Source organism: Aspergillus fijiensis (assembly GCF_003184825.1).
Source record: "Aspergillus fijiensis CBS 313.89 unplaced genomic scaffold BO72scaffold_27, whole genome shotgun sequence".
Lineage (NCBI taxonomy): Eukaryota > Fungi > Ascomycota > Eurotiomycetes > Eurotiales > Aspergillaceae > Aspergillus > Aspergillus fijiensis.
This window is the reverse complement of record NW_024469003.1, coordinates 377,182-395,098: the sequence shown is the minus strand read 5'-3', so window position 1 is coordinate 395,098 and position 17,917 is coordinate 377,182. Positions and strand designations below refer to the sequence as shown.

The following is a 17,917-nucleotide window of genomic DNA, read 5'->3' as shown; positions in this document are numbered from 1 at the left end:
CCCTTGGATTAGTAGAATATAAACGAGCACAGAATGTAAAAATCTTAGCAGGTCATCAATCATATACCCTGCGGCACTGCCGTAGCAACAGGGAACAAAGCAACTGATTCTCTCCATATCATATATGATGCACACACCTCCTCACTCCGAATCTCCAATCTGTACCCCCCAGATCTTCCACCTAGTCTCCTCGATATAATCCCTGCGCAGCCACAAGCCATCAGAGGAACCACCCTTGCCCTCCTTGTCCAGGCCGTCATCAGCCCGCGAGTCCAGCCAGCTGAATAACAACCGTAACTGCCAAAACCGGTCTCGAACCTCGTCCGCATCAGCGGCCCGACCTCTGGCTGCCTGAACGATACCATGCACCGTCCGCTCCAAGACAAGTTGGATGTCTACAGCAGAGGGGCGAAGCCAGGGCACGGCCGTCAGCTCCGCCGTCGGGATTCCGGAACGACGGCGCCAGCCGGCCGAGGAAGACTGGGGCAGGACGAGAGCTTTCTCGCGGACGCCCAGATCCTGCAGAGAATCCAAAGCAAAGATCCATTCCCAGAGGTTGTGGGCGGTTGCACTGGGGGTTCGTGGCCCGCTCAGAGGGGTGACTTGAGCCGGGACCAACAGGCCCTTGCCTGATTGCGTGGCGATTGTTGAAGACGGAAGGACATCCTGTGCGTCGCTGAGACCAGAGAGAGTCGACACGAAGGCTGACGACGCGCCTGTGGAGTTGTACATAGCCTTGCGGCGAAGGTAGACCGATTGGTCGCCTTGGCGAAGCTTGTCACGTAGATCAGGTTGAGCGGCAAAGTCCAGGACTAATGGCCAGTAGTCCGCGTGGCGAATCTCCACGCGGGTCAGTCCGCTCAGGTCGGGAAGGAGGCAGGGTGCCGTGACGGTACGACAGATGCCTTGAACATTGGTCCAGGTTATAGGGAGGGAGATCGGCCGGCGAGAATCGAGATCGCGCGGCACCAGGCAGCGTGGTTCGGCAGCCAGCACCCACAGATGGCGGAACGCCTGTAGATGGCATTTGTTGTCGAGTACGGTAGTGGGGAAGATGGGGTAGAGAGAGCATAGCAGGGATGCAATGGCCAGGTCCGATGTACCCAGAGTGTAATTGCCACCGCCCAGGAACAACAGCCCTAGTGCCATGTGTGAGGCCATATGGCTGCCGTACGGCGTGTCCGAATCCACGCGTCCATGTAAAGACCGCAGCCGGCGAAAGAGGGCCAGATCGCCAGTGCCGGCCATGACGGCGGCGGCTGATAGGGCCACGACATCCTGGCAGTGTCGCACGGAATTGCGCGTCAGCTTGGCGTCGTAGTTGATCGCGGGCAGACGGCAGATGCGGATGAATTGGTCAAGATAGGCGAGTAGAAGATCGCGGACTGCCGGCTGAGCTGAGCCCGCATAGCGCAGACCGAGTGTGAAACACAACCCCGCAACAATATTGAAGAACGGCATGTCATCGCTCTTTAGTCGGCGCACGCTCCTCAGGCGATACCGTCGTCGATAGACCGGTGGCAGACTTTGCACAAACCACTCATCGGTGGGCCGGATACGATCCCACATGATCAAGTGACGTGCAAGGGTGCGCAGAAGGAAAATATCTGGGCGGACGTAGTCAAATCTCACTGTTGTATCTGGGATGTCGATCTTCTGCGCCAAAATTTCGTCGTTGGTCTTCATGAAGATTATTGCTAACGCAATTGTCGCACCAGCTGTGGCTCGATCTAATACGTGCGCAAGATCCACGTTCTTGGTGCCCACAGCCACCGCTAGCAGTCGCTCCACAATGTGCATGTCGCGCATACCACGAAGGTCTTTTCCTTTGCCGAGGTTGATGAAGCCCAGTGCCAACCCGGCTGCAAGACGGTATCCTTCGTCCCGCAGATCATCGTGAGCTGGGCTACTTTCCTCCTGCTCGACGTTCTCAATTTCGGACAACATGACTTCGCTCATCCGTCGGTGCTGTGAGCCGCAGTACAGCAGACCAATCCCCATGATCCCGGCCGTTTGGGTCAGTGGCGATAGGTTGAGCTCAGCTGCACCCAGTGGCAGCATCCGTGTAACATGAACGGAAAGAAGGCGGGTAATAAGGGTATCCATTGTCCCCAGGTAAGAGGCCGAAAGACCAAGCAGCAAGCCAATCGATGTCATCGTATGTTTGGGGGTCAGATACTTAAAAGCTACCCACTTAGCCAGCGACTTAAGATGGCCATTGAGGCCGAGAGCCAGAAGGAAGCCGGCGTGTCGGTTGGTAAGCTCCTGTGGCTTGTTGAAGAGGATCCAAGAGGTATCAATGCCCTTGGAATTTCTGGAGATAGCCAGGCCCGTCGACACTCCATTATGGAAGAAGGCCCAACACACCTTCTCCTCACTGAAGGAGGCTCGGTCTGCGCTAATCGTTACATTCGATGGTTTCATAACACATTGCAGCGAAAAGGAAGGAATAGGAAGTTTCTCGGTCAAGAGGGGCAGGCGACCGCTGAAGGCCAACATAGCGCGCCCAGTTGGGATAGAAAGCGTACGCAGGGTCACTAATTGCACTACTTCTTTCTGCGCCTCCAACAAATCCGAATCAGTCCACTCTGGCTCGGGTACACATTCAGCCACTGGGGCCTTGGACTGGTTTAGCAACCGTGTCGCTTCAATGAAACGCTTATCTTCGCGGAAGATCAACCTTGTCACGGACAGCCGATCTGCCTCTGCAGATATCTCGAAAGAATTGGTTGCATCAATGTCCAGAGCCGAAACACCAATGTGATGAACGTCGCGTACTGCTTCATGCGACATTGCAGGCTGCAGCGGCGCGGGCGCAGGCGGCGGTCCCGAATCGTTCCCACCTAGGGAGATACTGAGGTCTTCACGATCGATGAGCTGAAGCAGCGCTGAGCCCCAGGAGGTCGAGGCGTATATCTGTGATCGTAGGATAGTCTCATATAGGGGAGTGCTGACACCTTCCGGGAAGGTCTCGATTATGTTCTTTGTGAACCCCCAACGATAGAGAAGCTGCACCCGGTCCATTGGCGTCGAGCAGGTGTGTACTTCTGATAAGAAACCATCCAGTGCCAATGTTCGCGGGGTGAGTGCGTAGCATTCTTGCCACAGGCGACCTTTTTTGGGGGACCGATCAGAACCGATGACAAGGTTCAAGAGTGTGAAGAAAGACCCGGTGGTTCCACTCCATGCCTTTTCGAGATGCAAGAAGATCGAGGGGGGGGCGAACGGTTCGTCGGGAACATCTAGCTTGGATATACGCGTCTCGTCAAATTCCCAACGATCCATACTAGCCATTTCGGTTCCGAGATAAGTGTCCTCTGCCCAAGTCCAGGACGTCCATCCAAGCCAGCCACCGATCTGGGCTAGGACAGGAGCAAGGAGGCCCAGAGATTTATGCGACTGTTCGCTATCGCAAATGGACAGCTTGTGCTCTTCCCGAAGGAGGTGCAACGCCACTAGAATCGTACATAGTGCTGTACTTCGCAAGCTTTGGCTGAATGACAGCGCTGTAGGTAAAGACCCCTCTGAGCCCATGACGGAAACGCCCTGCGGACTATGCAGAAACTCCCTGGCCAGAGCGATGCAACGAGTGAGGTAGGTGTTCCGACGATAGGCGGACTGGCTTGAAGGGGTTGGCGCGCCCTGGCTGAGTTCGCTGTCCTGTGCGTCTTGCTCTACAACCCAGCCCCAGGAGCTGGTGTTCATCCATGATGCCACCACACCAGTAGAGCCAGACTCCTGGTCGAGCATCGCCTCCCAACTCTCCGAATCAATGTATGTTCCGCTGCTTGACCGCAATAGCCCCTTCTTTCGTCGCGTGGGCCTGACTGGGTTTCTTGTCGGTTTGCATTCAATAAAAGGAATTGCCATTGAGAACAGGACCAGAACCATAGCTGTCCACTCCAAATCGTCATCGTCGACATCTCGCCCATGGAGCCATTTCATTACCTCCCACCACGTTGACAGAATTCCATCACCTGCCTTCTCAGAATCTGGCAATGCGAACCGGCACATCTTGAAGACATTCTTCACCAATTCATTGCTAGGCTCCATTTTGATTTGAAGTTTATGTCGGCGATTAGCCGAGTCGATGACATCAAACTTCCCTCGCACAGCTGGATGATCGAGCCCAACGATGGCAATTAACGAATCAGTCATTAGGCGTCTGACGCCGCTTTCTCTGCGACGACTTCCAGGAGCGTTTAAGTAGATTCCGTATGCTTCGTGCAACATGAGGTTACGCGGCAATTCGACCGCCTGCGGTGTACCCCACGGAGTTTGGAGATGCAAAATGCCTTGGCCATAATCGCCTGTTCTTACGGTCATGAGTCTCGATATACCGCCATCAGTCACCTTGCAAGCATCCCATACGTCTGGGAAATGCTGCACGCCTGAAGCTTGAACAAGTAGCGAGCGCTCATTCGACGCGGCACCCTTCTTAGAATTCTTGGTGAACATGCCTCCATCTTTCTTTGGGATAGCAACACGATCAACTCGAAGGTTGACAATAGTCATAGACTTTGCCTCTTGATCCACTAGGCAGAGGGCCAAGGCTGCTGAGTTGCCATCCTGTGCGTTTCCGAACTCTGACGGAGAGAGCGTAACGATCTTCGGTCGTCGTGAGGATGACTTGAACCTCAACGGGGTATGGAAGGAGCCTGAGAACTTGGAAGAAAAGCTCTCAACCTTGGTCAGGAGTACTTCTTCTGGAAGCCCCGAAGCCGTATCTTTCAGGTCCATGTTTTCAAATCCTTCGAAGAGACTTTCATTGTTTAGTTCTTCCAGAAGCCTATCCACCGGCGCATCAATGAAGCTGCTCGTAGTACTGTAGACCGAACCGTTGCCGGGTGGCAAGGAGCCCCTCGGATTGAACCCGAAACTCCCCCGAGTGCTACCAGCACCAATGGACTGCCGAAAGTTCCCGTGAGGCATGGAGCTCGACTGACTTCCTGTCGCCAGATCTGAGAATGTGATTCTATCCTGGCTGGATGCCAGGTCCGCTCGTGCCAACAGAGAACTCACTCGTCGGGAGGTCTTGAGTGGCACCCCGATATCTCCGAAGTCCTGGCCCAATTTCGAGGCTAGGTCGTCCTCATCTGGCCTGCCGTCCGTGGAGTACTGCGACAGGGACAGGCCGGATGTGTTCCACGCATCACCCCTGGGACCAAAACTTTCTCTCGCACCTGACGGGCGGGCAGCAGGTGTGGTTGACCCAGTAGTCATCCCGAAGTGGGAGCTCCGTCTTTTTGATCGAGTCCCACCTGTGTCTCGTCTCTTGTCCTTTTTCTTCTTGGAAGCTGGCGCGAACTCATCTTCTCGATAGCGTGCTGTCCAGATAGTATAGAGACCTGTATTCATGTTGGAAGTGACCACGAGAATCAGAGGTCCATTGGCCAGATTTCGGCTCAGCCCAGATAGCTCATCTCTAGGAGATACATAGACAATCTCGTCGGCAGAGTCGAGGACATCCAAGCCCGAAGGTCGGGTGTGAACACTTGTATGTAACCATCGGGACGATTGTTTGGTAACTACCAGGCCCATCTCCGAATGGGGGTCCATGAGCGAGAAGACGCGGGGCAGCTCCGCTTGTTTGTTACTGCGTGGCCGTAGACCTTGGTTCTGGGCAGGTGAAATTGTCAAGGATGGGCGACTTTTTCTTCCCCAGGGGATATCAAGCCTCACTGACGCTCGGAAGTCGGGCAGGTTTGATACAAAGGAATTCGGAGGAGCCATTGGAAGAGGACTCATAGCTTCTTCCTCAAGCACTTTTCGCTGAAACAGCAAGCCTCGAGGAGTGGCAAAGACCGAGTCGACTTCGAACGGAAGAGGGACGACATGGCTGTTGCCAGTTAAGAAGAAGATATGGGCCTGGGACTTGAGTACCACCACTAATGCGCGCGAAATGTTGCCCGATTGGAGTCCATCCGGCCTTGCAGCTTTACCATCTCGCTGATCAATCTTCCGCTTGGTGTTGGAATGTTTCGGCTGTTGGTGGCCTGTGTCAACATGAGATTCGCTGGAGTCTCGAGAGCGGGCAAGGACATTATGCATGGGCGCATGATCGGCGGCCTTTGTTGCCTTCGAGAGACTTGCTTCGGAGCGTTTGATCTTTCCCACGGAGAAATTAGCCAGCAAGGCATGCCGAATATCCTCCTTCTCAAGATCTAGGCGGAATATTCTTTTCACCACCCCGGCTCGCGACCAAACTGCGCAACTCTTGGTCCATACGATCTCATCTTCAACCGGACCGTTGAAATCTTCATCGACACCGGTGGTCCACTTGTAGAGGTCCTCGGATGGATCGGAGGGAAGAAGACCTTCGGCGACAAGGAAGGCGACAGCCACAGGTTCGTGGAGACCGAGAGACCGCACGGCAGCCATTATCGGCGGCGCAAATGGTTGTCGATGGGTGTATTAGCGGATGAAGGTCTGGCAAATGGAGCCAGTAACAGGGTCATGTCCATTGTCGTCCCGGGCGTGTGTCAGTAAGAGAAGAGAGAGATTCCCACACCAGAATCGAGAAAGTGTTTGGAGGGGTGGGGGGAGGTTGGGTTGTGTATTGAGTATAAGATTAGGTAGACGGAGGGACGGACGCGCTGGGGACGCGGCGGCGGGACTGAAAGTTGATCTCCTCCGCCTTTTCCTCCTCCCTCCAACAACCATCTCCAAGACAATCCGCAATTCTGCATTCCTCTCTATTTCTTTCCATCTCTCACTACTCTACGCTCCTCCCGCTTGCCACTATTGGAAACTTCTTCTCGGGAATGGTGGTTGTCAGTCTTCTGGACTAGAAATCCAGCAGATTCGTGCCAAATCAGCTGAGCTCTTCCAACAAAAGCTAACCTTCAAAGCTCTGCCCACCTCTCAGTTTCGCATTCCATAACCAACCCGCAAACACCTTGAGACCATGCCATCGTTCCCATCGAAGCCTCTGGTCAGACCCAGAGATGACGGTGGCTTACAATTAAGGTAAGTTTTGGCTTGAGTCGCGAAGAAAAAGACTGCCTGAATTGACCGTGGCTGCTCCTCCCTCTCTAGCTATCAACTCCCCCATCGTGTTCATACGGCAGCCGGCTACCCCCTTGTTGCCCCCAATGGCTCATCGATTGTCGTTTACGGCTACGAGACGGGTCTAAAGGTGGTTTGGCGAGGAGGGAAACCTTTCGCCACGGAGAAAACTCCTGTTGCCCAGGCAGATAAGCCCCAGAAGCCCGCTTCACCCCCGAGTGACGACGCTGTTATGATCATTGACTCCGACGACGAGAGTGTCGCAGAGATTCAATCGTCTATCTCCAAAGAAGAACCTAAAGCTCAGTTCGAGGAAGAAGAGCCCGAAGTGGATCCTGCTTATCCATATGAAAGTATCCTGCGCCAGGTCGACATCCCCCTGGGGAGCAGGGTTCTTCATCTGGCAGTACCTCGCACTCTACCTGAAGCAGCTCGCTCATCACTCGACCCATTCCCGCCAACCTTAAAAGAGCTCGTGGTCGTTGCTGCCGTATGTGCAGACTACTCTACGCGCGTGGTGACCATACCCTTGGCTCCCCCTACCCCTCACCAGACCAAGATTAGGGTCCAAACCATTTCCATCAGCGGCGGAGTATCCCATCAAGAACTTCCCCGCGGGGTCAGCGTCACGTTCACGTATCAGGAGACCGAGAACAAGGAGCAGAACCTGTCCCGCGGCCAACAGCATGCTCCTGGGCGGTGGGACCTTCTCGTCGCCACCCATTCCGCAGAGTCGGCGGGGCTGCTTCTAATCCACCGGATCCCGATTGCAGACGGGCATCGGCTCTGCGACGATGCGATCGAGACTAAACGTCGATACCTCCCGGCTCCGGCCACGAACATCTCATTCAACCCGTCTGGCTATCCCACGCCGCGCCACTCTACATTGCTTGTCGCTTTCCATAGCGGCTGTGTCAAAGTGTACTCATGTTTTGCTACCAAGCGATCCAAGGCCTCGCGCAGGTCTTCCGGCGTGCAAAGTGATTATGAGACCTCCCAGACGGAAGGAAAGTGGCACATCAGCCTCTACCCTGGCTTCGAACAAAGCGTCTCGGGCCTCACGCGGCGCAAGACTGTGATCAGCGCGGAATGGGTACTTGGAGGACGAGCGATTATGGTCTTGATGTCGGACGGGGAATGGGGGGTTTGGGACATTGAAGGGACCGGTCCGGGAAACATCAAGGGTCCGCTTGAGCGCCAATCCAGTGTGCAGGGCGTGACCGGCGGCTCTTTGACAACCTTTTCTGTTAGCGGACGGCTTTTGAACCCACTCCCGAGCGGTCATCACTCCGAGACTAGTGTTCCTTCTTTCGAACATCGACCCAGGTTCGCTCCCCTCACACCGTCGACCAAACGTGTACGAGAGGATACGTTGTTGAGAGGCGGCTCGGCCAGCACCGCCAACTCGTCGTTGTGCGGAGGCATCTCCGTGTTTCAAACGAATACTTGGAGAGACCCCATGCCAGATGAGGCAATCCTACTGCGACATGGTAATCAGACCGCCGTTATCTCTAGTTTGTTGTCTTTGTGGCGAAATGCCATCAAGGCCACCGGCACGTTTGATCCCTCCAACCGCTGCCGGGTGTCCACCCTCCAGGACGTCACCTTCATGGGTGAGCGCCTTAAAGGAGTCGGTCATCTCCCCGTAGCCGCCAGCCGCACACGCGGCTCCGAACAGCCGCCGTTCGACTTGATTCTCACTGCCGAACATCGAATCTTGATCCTTGCGCCCAAAGTGATCGAGCCCGAGAACGTCCCAGCCGGCACCATGACCGTCGCTGGGGTCACATCAACTGAGAGCGACCAGCAGCGTCTGCACAAGGGCGAACTGGACGTAGAGGGGATGGACCGACTCCTGAGTGGGATGGCGAGCGCCAAACGGTCGATCGGCATCATGGGAAGCCCAATCAAGCGCCTCCGCAACTTTACCTGAACTGCACCAAGCAACGTCGAAGAAAGGCCCTGCAATGTCCTGTTCAATGCGACTGTGATCTGAAGCAAGTCAGCATATCTCCTAACGAGCATCTGGAGTGTGACTGTCCGCGACGCTCCCAGGACCGCCCCCTACACCAAACAGCACCTCTCATCCCGTCAAGACGGTCAAACAGATAGGATGACCAAGATACCCAATACTTACACGTTTACATCTTTCGGGACATTTTACCGTATCCTTCTTTCAATCCCATTCCCTTGTCCCCCCTCCCCCCCTTATCCCATTTAACGCACACATCGTAGGCCAAAAAAACTTCCGCACTGCAAGGTGGAGCGCAAGGCGAGATCAATACCTTGAAATCCCTCATCTCCCTCGGAGAAACAGGATAAGCTCTGTATCTGACGCGGTACATCAACAACCCATCCTTCATTTCCATCCACTTATTAAAAGTGGATTCGCGGGGGAAAAAACCCCCCATCCCTACCCACCAGGTCAGGCTTCTTGAATGACTGGAGTCTTTCTCTCCAACGCATGCAAGAATCACGAACCATTCCCTCCCCCATGACCCCCTTATCCAGAACGAGTGGCCGTCTCCGCTCCCTTTCCCTCATTTCTCCCCGTGGTTGCTATCGATCTTCGTCTTCCTTTCTATGAGGTTATCTGTGCTGGACTTTTCCTCATTGAGGAAGTGTTAAGGACAGGTAGGCCGGTGGATGGGATTGGATCAAGGTGAGGAGGGTCCAGTGGGAGTTCATTCCTGCTTTTCTTCGCCACTTGTGAAAGGCATTTTCTACATCGATAGGCAACTGTGGAGGAGAAAAGGGTCGTGGCTGGGTTTGGATGGGTTGGGGTGGGAAGTTTGGTGGTAGGTGGGCGGATGGGAACATTCATCAACTTACTGTAGATATTACCTGTTATCTGTATTGGAGTCAGTGGTCACACATTGTAGGTAGATAGATGTTGAGCGATATCGCTTGAGTACACAGGTAAATCAAAAATTACATCGGATATATTGTACAATTTTTTTTTTTTTTTTTTTTTTTCGCTTTATGTTATGCATACCTCTCACATAACACCATTCCGTCCAGTCCTTTGAATAGTTGCAGTATTCATCGGCAGTCACAAATCAGCACATGCATTTGGCATCGATTAAGACCCCCTCATCGATGAGCATAAGAAACTGTGATCAAGTCATCAATGGTCTAATAGATAGTATATATTTTTCTCTCTCCTAACCACTTCTATATATACAATACATACAGACCCTATAGATAGATAGTATAGTATGCTTAAGCACCTCAGTGAATTCCAACATGCAAGCAGAACGAGAAATGAACACATCAGATCGGCGAAGATGATCCCACCACGTGGAGCGGCGGTAAATAGCCACAAGGAACTATATGTACAAGCAAAGGGCAGACACAAAGTACCAACCTAGCCTTAACCATTGTAGCCCAAAGACTCCAATTCCTTGCGCACCGCGTCTTCAGTCTGGATCTTCTTCATCTGCGTATCCTCCAGCTTCTCCCCACCGGCAAGGCGCATTTTCAGCTCGTCGATCGCCCGGATCTTCTTCAGAAGCCCACGAATCTTCTTGTCCTGCGCAGTGGGTGCTCCGCTGGCATCCAAAGCAGCCTCCGCCGCCGCAACACTGTCAATGGCTTTGGCTTGAGCACTGGCATTGGCTTTGGTGGAAGTCCCATTGGTTTGCTGGTTGTTCTTGCGCTCGTTGTTCTGGCCCTTGGACCGGTTGCGCTCATGAGCCTTGTCGCCGCGGCGGTCGGGGCTGCGAGTGGACTGGCCGGCAGCCGGCTCACCCTCACCCTGCTCATCCTTCTGCTTCTTGGCTTCACGCTTCTTCTTGTTGCGGGCGGCCGACTTGGACAGCTTCTCCGGCTGCTCAACGCCCGGAGGCAGAGCCACGCCTCCTCCAGGAGCGGCTCCCGGAGGTAGAAACTCCTCGGCAGGCTCAGCACCAGGCACATCACGTCTGCGAGAGCGACCGAATCCGTTCACGACACCACCGGTAGGCGTGCCTTCCCGGATATACGCAGCACCGCCCTGGTCTTCACGCTTGAAAGCGAGAGGAGTGAGCTGGCCACGAGCGCCGGGAGGGCGGTACGCACCCGCGGGCTTGACAGGAGCCTTCTTGGTGCTCAGGTAGGCCACGGCGGAGGGATGAGGGGTAGGCAGAGGGTTGAAAGGATCACCGAGTGGGTGCTGCTCCAGAGACTGGGGACGCCAGAACACATCATAAAGCTCAGTCATTTCCTCATTGTACATCAGAGCGCCGCTCACGTGCCAGATACGAAGTCCGTTGTCCACGCGCAGGCGGGGGCTGGTCGTGGCGGTTAGAATGAACTGACCGTCGGGAGACCAATTGCAGACACTGGAGTTAGAAGCCTCCACCGTGGCGATCTTGTGGTAGTTCTTGTCCATGTCGTAGATATCCATCTGACCCGCAAGATTACCGAAACCGGCCACAAGGACGAACCGACCGTGCGGAGAGAATTGAATGGTGTTACGAGGGCCGAGCGGGAAGCTGTGCTTGGGGACACCGCGAAAGTTGAAAATGGTGGTTTTGGCCGGCATGTAACCATAGACCACACCGAACTCCTTCGAGTTGGGAGACCAGGTCACATCGTGAATCGGGCCTTCCTTGTCTATTGCAGAAACATTAGTACACCATTATCTAGACTTATACCACATGCACCGATTACATACCCAGATCCACACGGGAGTCGAAGCCACCACCTGCACTGAGCAAGTAGAGGGTGGTCTCGCCGTAGTAGCTCTTGCCCGAGCGATCGACATCCGTCTGGGCCAACACAATCAAGGTTGTGCCCTGCTCGTTCCACTTCAGCTGGACCTTGTCACCCTTGAAGAAAGTCTTCTGCGAGACAGGAGCGCCAAACTGAGGCACCAAAAACACCTTGACGGCGGCAGGTTGTCCCTAGAAACCCAACGTCAGTATACAATCGACGCGGCTGGTAAATGAGCTCCGCATGCCATACCTTGCGCTCCGGAATGAAGACAGCAATGGAAGTATTCTTGCCGGGAGAGATGGCGAAATCAGCGACCCCCTCAACTCGCAGCTTGTTCCAGACCTGGGAGAGGTTCTCGCTCTGGTAGAACTGGACTTCATTGGTGACGACGCGCGCGCAATGACGCTCATCGGAGGTGTACTGAAGGTTCCAGCCCGTCTGCGACTTCTGGACGAAGCTGCCCACGACTACATTTTCATCTTCGCTGGACACGACCTGCCAAACCTTCAGATTCTTCACAGCATCACCATTGGCATCCTTGGTGGGACGTTGCCAGGTGATCAGATAGGTTCCAAGCGGCGAGAAACCCAGCTCGAAGACGTTCTCCGCGGCAATGGTGGAGACAACGTGTCCGACAGACGGATCAATGATTGTCACCCTGAAATATAGTCAATCACGCTGTTGGTTGGCTGTTATGCAGGAAGAGCTAACATACTTGTCGGGAGAGGCCCAGGCGAAATAGCGACCGCAAGGAGAGTAAGCGCTACAACGGAGGTTTCCCTCAGGTCTGCAACCACGAATCACGATCAGTAAGTTTTCCTAGAAGAGGACAGTGCCCATGGTCCTGGGATGATGGGACATACTTCTCAAATCCAGACAAAGGTCCATAGACTGGGGCCGCATCCAAGATGCCAACGCCCTTGACCGTGCGGTCTGTAACTGATTAGTGTTCTGTTCGATATGTTGGATGTGCACCTCGATAGCCTGCAGAGACGTCGTCGTGAAGAGCATGAGGCGGGGTGGGGTTCGAGCGGGAAGGACCTACAAGCCAACTGTGTAGGAGCTGCCATTTTCAACGATGTGTTATATCGGATGATACACGGAATCGCAAATTCACAAAGCTAGCGGAAGACGCGCGCCGAAAGTCGCACTGACAGTTCAAGAAATCTGACAAAATCCTCTGAAATCCAAGGTGTGGACGAAACAATGGCCGCAATTCAACGGTGTAATGGACGGGCCGATGGTGGCAGAGGATGGGGATGAGAAAATGTCGATCGAATCGCGAAGGATCGAATCCGAGAATAGGTTGCTACTGGTGGAAGTAGCTGGAGAAGCAGGTGGAAGAGTGAACAAAGCCGCGACGAGGACGTTTAAGGACGTTTGAACTGAGGCAGTGAAGAACAACAGGCACGCGCGCACGCACACACACACACACAAAGACTGTGTAGACTGGGCGGGTGAAGCTTGGCAGATAGAAGGGAGGTAGATCTTGTGCTATGAAAAGTCCCAGAGTGTTCCTTGTGCTTGACAAGTCAATGCCAGCTGGTGAAGATGGACAGGGAAGACTGAATTGGAACTGTTTGAGAACGAAGACGAAGAAAAGAGAAGAGGAGGTAGAGAGTAGAAGTGGGGGGAGGAGGAGGAGGAGAGAAGAAGAGGACGAGGGGGGGGGGGGGGGGAGGGGGGGGGGGGGGGGGGGGGGAGAGGAAGAGAAAGTTGGTGATGGAAGAAAGAGGCGAAGGAGAGAAGAAACAAGAGAAAGAAACTGGGACTAAACTTGAGTAAGTTGTTGCAGAGCCTGAGCCAGAGCCAGAGCCTGAGGAACCCACCGGGTGGTGGCACCCACAGCCACTACTAACGTTACTGGGTAAGGTAAAGTATAGAATGGCGGGAGCCGCCGAGGACTCAGAGACTGGCTTTACTCACTGAGTACGGAGTACTTACCATCTATCTTCTTCATTGGGCGCCGCCCGCCCACTTTTTGCCCACCTTCTCTGGCTCCCCAAAAGCCCCAAAATGTTCCAGACCCGGTTTGATTATCTCAATCATCAATTGGTTTCTTCTGATCGTTGACTGCGTAGAAAAGAGATTCTAGTGATTTGTTTTCTCGCGCTAATTCTGTTTTTTTTCTTCCCCATCTCAAAAGTACACTTCAAAAGGTAATTCATTCGTCCTTCGTGGCAGTCAGACTTGGAAATGGTCGCCAGCCTTATTCTACAAATCCTATTTCGTTTTCTTCTTCCTGAGGTGGACTGGTCGCCCAACATCGCCAAACAAAGCCTATACAAGTACATTCTCCTCCTTAATAATCCACCCCCCCTCCCCAATCGCTGGTAACAAGACTTCCCTACGGAAAACAAATACACCCACAAAAATGAACACCCCCATCCCTGAACGCCAAAAAGCCCTAGACTAAACCTGCACCCGTCGCATGTGTTTGGCAGACCAACCAACTAGATCTGCGGATGTGGGTTGCCACCTTCCGCTGGAGTGGCCAGGCGAGGGGTTCTCACCGTGGTGTCTACCACATTCGGGTCATAGGTCATTCCATCCACCATCCGAGCATCCTGGGCAGGCTCGGGAGTAACGGATCCAGTTGGGGACGCGGTGGATAGCAGCATTGCCGTGTCGCCGCCCGAGTGCTGCGAGGCCACGGGATTGACGCGCACCAGCCCTGGACTGCCGAAGGATCCTGGTCGGCCTCCTGACGAGGTCCGATTCAGCATGGGGTTCGAGATGGGCCCGCTGATAGTACTAGCGCCCTCTCCGAAAGCGACCAGACTGGCATCGCCCTCATCGCTGAAGTTGCCCACACTCGATGTGCCGTCTTCCGGGTACTCACTCATCTTGTCCGCGTCGAAGGCATCACTGCCGCTGGCCCACGTCGTACGGGCGCCCACACTGCCCGTGGCACTGGCACTGCCCACCGTGCTGCGCTCTTTGATTCCCGATCCGCTTTCAAAGTACCCGGGGTGGTGAGGCGTGGGCACAGGGCCGCTGGGTTGCGACGTACCACCCGCGCGGGCCGTGGCCACTCGTTCTAAGCCGGCCAGGCGCGAGATACGATCGGCCCGTTCCGCTTCAAGAGTACTGGTAGAGGTGGTGGATGCGGACGGAGAGTGATGCGCATGACGACCGTAGGGGTGCGGCTGGCCTTGGTGACCGTCCTTGATGGCGGTGGTCGACAAGGCCGAAAGCGAAGTGGTGCCGGAATTCGGAGTTCCTCTGCACAAGAATGTCGCGATTTCATGTCAGTCTACAAATTGAGGTGGAAGAGACAGAGAGCACGAAACAGTCAGGTGGTGGGTGGTCTTACGGTCCCATCTCAGAGGGAGTCACAGGATCCGACGGCGGCGGGGGCAGGTTGATCAAAGTCGGGGTCGTCATTCTGTTCATCTTGGGTTGATTGTAAGCTGGGCCCCGAGACAGTATTGGAAGAATGGCTTGCAAGGAAGTGTAGCAGTCAATCCAGTAGGATGAGAGCGGGGAAGTGGAAGCTGGAGGTCAGAAGAAGAACCCTGAAAGTAGATAAGAGGATATGTGGGGCCCTGAAGAAGAGAGAGGAGAGTGAGAACAAGAAGAAGGAAGACGACGACAAAGGCGAGGATTGAGGAGGATGGCGCATTCCAGGCCGGTTATTTAAGGTGTAATCTGCCTCTCCCTCGGTCTCCTGGAAGGTTTCACAATGGTGGGAGCTTTCAGATGCCTGCAAAATTGATAGATTGATAAGAATAGAACAATAGTATGGTATAGTCAGACGTAGAGTACGGATGGGAAGGTGTAGTTTCTAGGCGGCAAGTAGTTGTGGTGAACGGAGGAGGGCGCAAGAGTGAGGCTGATGAGTGGGCCACCGGAGAGGAAGGGGATGCGACGATGAAGTGGATGAAGTCGCCTCCTTTTATGTTGATTATCTGGGTAAGTGAGCACAAGTCGCCGTTCTTCCAAGTTGCTTGATCCACTGCTAGTCTGGGATGTCTGGGATGTCTGGGATGTTTGTGGGGGATGGGGAGAAGTTTATGGTCCACAAGATTTCCCGTGCTGGAGAGGAAGTACTGGCTGTAACGTAAGGTACTGGCTGGACTGGCTCTCTTTGGCCGGTTTAGTCTACCAAATGGCCGCTGATTTGCCTCAGGCTCAGCGCTCCTGGAGAGCTGGAGTGCAACCACTCTTTCCGTCCCCAGTTCGGTGTTCCCATGATGTCATACACTCAGTGAAGCTAATGACCGTACGGAGTACGGAGTACGACCAGAGGTGATGGTGGGGTTCTTTGTATTGATGCCTCAGGCTTCGAATATTGAACGGTGGAGTACTGTACAGCACTCCTGTACAGTACGTACTAGGTATGTCAAGTCAGAGCTCCATCCAACCTCCCAAGTCCCATATTGGAAAAATCATAATAAATGGAGAGGCGGCCATCCATCATCGTGGCGTTTCCTTCCTGGAATATCAGACAGCACTTCCTTGAACCAAATTCAGTAGCTCTGAATCCATCGCTGCCACCACCATAGATTCAGCTACTGCTGCCTCAAGGGGGAGGGGCTATTCATAGAGCATCGCTCGCCTGATCTGACATGTCCTTTCAATTCCACTTTCCACTTTCCAACAGCCATCTTATTAGAGTAAGTCTAAAATTGGTCATTCACCCCCTTTTCCCGCTCCTCCTGCAGCCGCTCCTCCGTCAGTTCCCACCACCAGGCGTGCGAAGCATCTCGACTGGAGCGCGGCACTAGGCTTTTCCGGATCTCCTCGGGCTCATCCCAAGGCTTAGGGCTGAGGATGTAATGCACATTCTTGACCCGATCATCCCTCCAGATGGCGTCGTGCACCCCCTCCCATCGTAGGGTCTTCAACGCATTATACACATATGGAAGGGCCACCCACCGGCCATGGAACACGTCTGAGAGGAGAGATTGATCTGCAAATTCATAGTTCGATGTGACCGACGAAGCCAATTGAGCAACGATCTTATCATAGATGGCTGGGGACGGGTTGACCACCTGTAAGCCACCATTGGGCATCCCCAGACCGGCTGTGGGCGGTGCCCCCTCGATCTGGGCGGCTTCCGGGTTCGAGTGCTGGGAAGTGAAAGCGCAGTTGGATGGGATCCTTGCCTCGTCAGTTCTCCATGTATCTCAATGGCACAGCATGGTCGCATACCAATCCTGCGGGTAATGGGATTTTCGAAGCGGATTGCAAACGCAGGCATGGCTGGCAGCGAAAACTCGTGGTCCAGTTCCTGCCAGAGCCGGGGGGTCCAATTCAAGATCCATCAGCTCATCCATGTTCTGGCGGACCAGCATGTCACTGTCGAGCTGGACCACCCGCTCATACTCGACGAGCGAGAAGGGCGTAAGCTTGCTCCAGCAATCGTAAAAGCGCACGTCGTTGACATAATCCTTGGGGACTGAGGGCAGCAAATAGGGGACCCGTTGCTTCAGAATGCCGCGGGCATCGAGGGCGGCATGGCCCTCATCCGGAAAGGAGTCTGTGTAGAGCACGACTAGGGGATACTTGGAGCCCACTTTGCGTAGCGAATACTCCAAGGTGAGCAATCCTGGAAGATATGCCGTATTCGTAATGAGAGTGGTCCACACTGAAGGGGGGGAAGGGAAATGGGATTAGCTATCATTCCCAAGTCTACTAGAAAAAAACCAAGTGGTAGTGAGGGTTGCTTGGGTGGGAATGAAAAGCACCTTTAGTGGCATCGGTTATGCGGGGAAGGTCACTGGTGGTGGTGGTCATGGCTGATTCTCTTCTCCGCGTTTCACGGGTGGGACTGGCAACGACTGGCAACGATTGAAGGTGCTGTGCTGGTTCGAAGAACGAGAGAAGACGAAGCCGCAGCAATCAAGGGTAAAGAGTGGAAGAGGGTTTAAGGGAGAAGAGGGAGAAAGGAAGAAGAAGAAGAAAGAAGAAGAAGAAGAAGAAGAAGAAGAAGAAGAGAAAGAAGAAGTGATAAGGGAAGGACAAGGCAACCGATGAAAGGCGCAATCGGCGTCTGCTTCTTCTAAGTTCTAACGTTTATCGGAATCTGATTTGATTAATATTATTATTATTGTACTGTATGTATTATTGATCGATCACCTTTTGGGGTCATGCAGTCAATCCTTTCTAACCGGGTTGGTATTAGTGAACCATTGTTGACTGGCCCTCAAGTATCCATCATTTCTTGTCTGGCGTCCAGAATAGAACATCCTCTTCTACATTGACA

General features: G+C 53.9%; 5 protein-coding genes across 5 annotated transcripts; 1 reads left to right on the top strand and 4 right to left on the bottom strand.

Moving 5' to 3' along the window:
* Nucleotides 1-6: 6 nt before the first annotated feature.
* Nucleotides 7-6,557, bottom strand: BO72DRAFT_405583 (anaphase promoting complex subunit 1). The gene has a single exon (XM_040942290.1). It carries the CDS (start codon nt 6,379-6,381, stop codon nt 142-144), a length of 6,240 nt encoding a protein of 2,079 aa, XP_040800751.1. The 5' UTR covers nt 6,382-6,557; the 3' UTR covers nt 7-141.
* A 251-nt stretch (nt 6,558-6,808) lies between these two features.
* Nucleotides 6,809-9,045, top strand: BO72DRAFT_128614 (uncharacterized protein). The gene is made up of 2 exons (XM_040939074.1): nt 6,809-6,969; nt 7,039-9,045. The coding sequence occupies exons 1-2, from the start codon at nt 6,908-6,910 to the stop codon at nt 8,939-8,941; spliced, it is 1,965 nt and encodes a 654-aa protein (XP_040800750.1). The 5' UTR covers nt 6,809-6,907; the 3' UTR covers nt 8,942-9,045.
* A 1,090-nt stretch (nt 9,046-10,135) lies between these two features.
* On the bottom strand, nt 10,136-12,895 carry BO72DRAFT_128589 (translation initiation factor 2A). Its single transcript, XM_040939073.1, has 6 exons — nt 12,752-12,895; nt 12,570-12,639; nt 12,422-12,493; nt 11,956-12,364; nt 11,666-11,894; nt 10,136-11,604 (listed from the first exon to the last, which is right to left on the bottom strand). Exons 1-6 carry the CDS (start codon nt 12,774-12,776, stop codon nt 10,382-10,384), a joined length of 2,028 nt encoding a protein of 675 aa, XP_040800749.1. The 5' UTR covers nt 12,777-12,895; the 3' UTR covers nt 10,136-10,381.
* Nucleotides 12,896-13,861: 966 nt separating this feature from the next.
* On the bottom strand, nt 13,862-15,278 carry BO72DRAFT_128585 (uncharacterized protein). Its single transcript, XM_040939072.1, has 3 exons — nt 15,155-15,278; nt 15,023-15,094; nt 13,862-14,931 (listed from the first exon to the last, which is right to left on the bottom strand). The coding sequence occupies exons 2-3, from the start codon at nt 15,091-15,093 to the stop codon at nt 14,160-14,162; spliced, it is 843 nt and encodes a 280-aa protein (XP_040800748.1). The 5' UTR covers nt 15,094; nt 15,155-15,278; the 3' UTR covers nt 13,862-14,159.
* Nucleotides 15,279-15,965: 687 nt separating this feature from the next.
* Nucleotides 15,966-17,703, bottom strand: BO72DRAFT_448719 (glycosyltransferase family 8 protein). The gene is made up of 3 exons (XM_040944854.1): nt 17,400-17,703; nt 16,864-17,299; nt 15,966-16,812 (listed from the first exon to the last, which is right to left on the bottom strand). The coding sequence occupies exons 1-3, from the start codon at nt 17,446-17,448 to the stop codon at nt 16,332-16,334; spliced, it is 966 nt and encodes a 321-aa protein (XP_040800747.1). The 5' UTR covers nt 17,449-17,703; the 3' UTR covers nt 15,966-16,331.
* Nucleotides 17,704-17,917: the final 214 nt, after the last annotated feature.

Excerpts from the sequence above, each read along its gene's own strand:
- BO72DRAFT_405583 (XM_040942290.1), bottom strand. The coding sequence starts at position 6,381 with ATGGCTGCCGTGCGGTCTCTCGGTCTCCACGAACCTGTGGCTGTCGCC.
- BO72DRAFT_448719 (XM_040944854.1), bottom strand. The coding sequence starts at position 17,448 with ATGACCACCACCACCAGTGACCTTCCCCGCATAACCGATGCCACTAAA. Across the intron at positions 17,300-17,399 it reads CATAACCGATGCCACTAAAG|TGTGGACCACTCTCATTACG; the intron begins GTGCTTTTCATT and ends CCCCCCCTTCAG. Across the intron at positions 16,813-16,863 it reads TCCCATTACCCGCAGGATTG|GATCCCATCCAACTGCGCTT; the intron begins GTATGCGACCAT and ends TGACGAGGCAAG.
- BO72DRAFT_128585 (XM_040939072.1), bottom strand. The coding sequence starts at position 15,093 with ATGACGACCCCGACTTTGATCAACCTGCCCCCGCCGCCGTCGGATCCT. Across the intron at positions 14,932-15,022 it reads ACTCCCTCTGAGATGGGACC|AGGAACTCCGAATTCCGGCA; the intron begins GTAAGACCACCC and ends ATTCTTGTGCAG.
- BO72DRAFT_128614 (XM_040939074.1), top strand. The coding sequence starts at position 6,908 with ATGCCATCGTTCCCATCGAAGCCTCTGGTCAGACCCAGAGATGACGGT. Across the intron at positions 6,970-7,038 it reads GACGGTGGCTTACAATTAAG|CTATCAACTCCCCCATCGTG; the intron begins GTAAGTTTTGGC and ends CTCCCTCTCTAG.
- BO72DRAFT_128589 (XM_040939073.1), bottom strand. The coding sequence starts at position 12,776 with ATGGCAGCTCCTACACAGTTGGCTT. Across the intron at positions 11,895-11,955 it reads TCTTCATTCCGGAGCGCAAG|GGACAACCTGCCGCCGTCAA; the intron begins GTATGGCATGCG and ends TTGGGTTTCTAG. Across the intron at positions 11,605-11,665 it reads CGACTCCCGTGTGGATCTGG|ACAAGGAAGGCCCGATTCAC; the intron begins GTATGTAATCGG and ends TTTCTGCAATAG.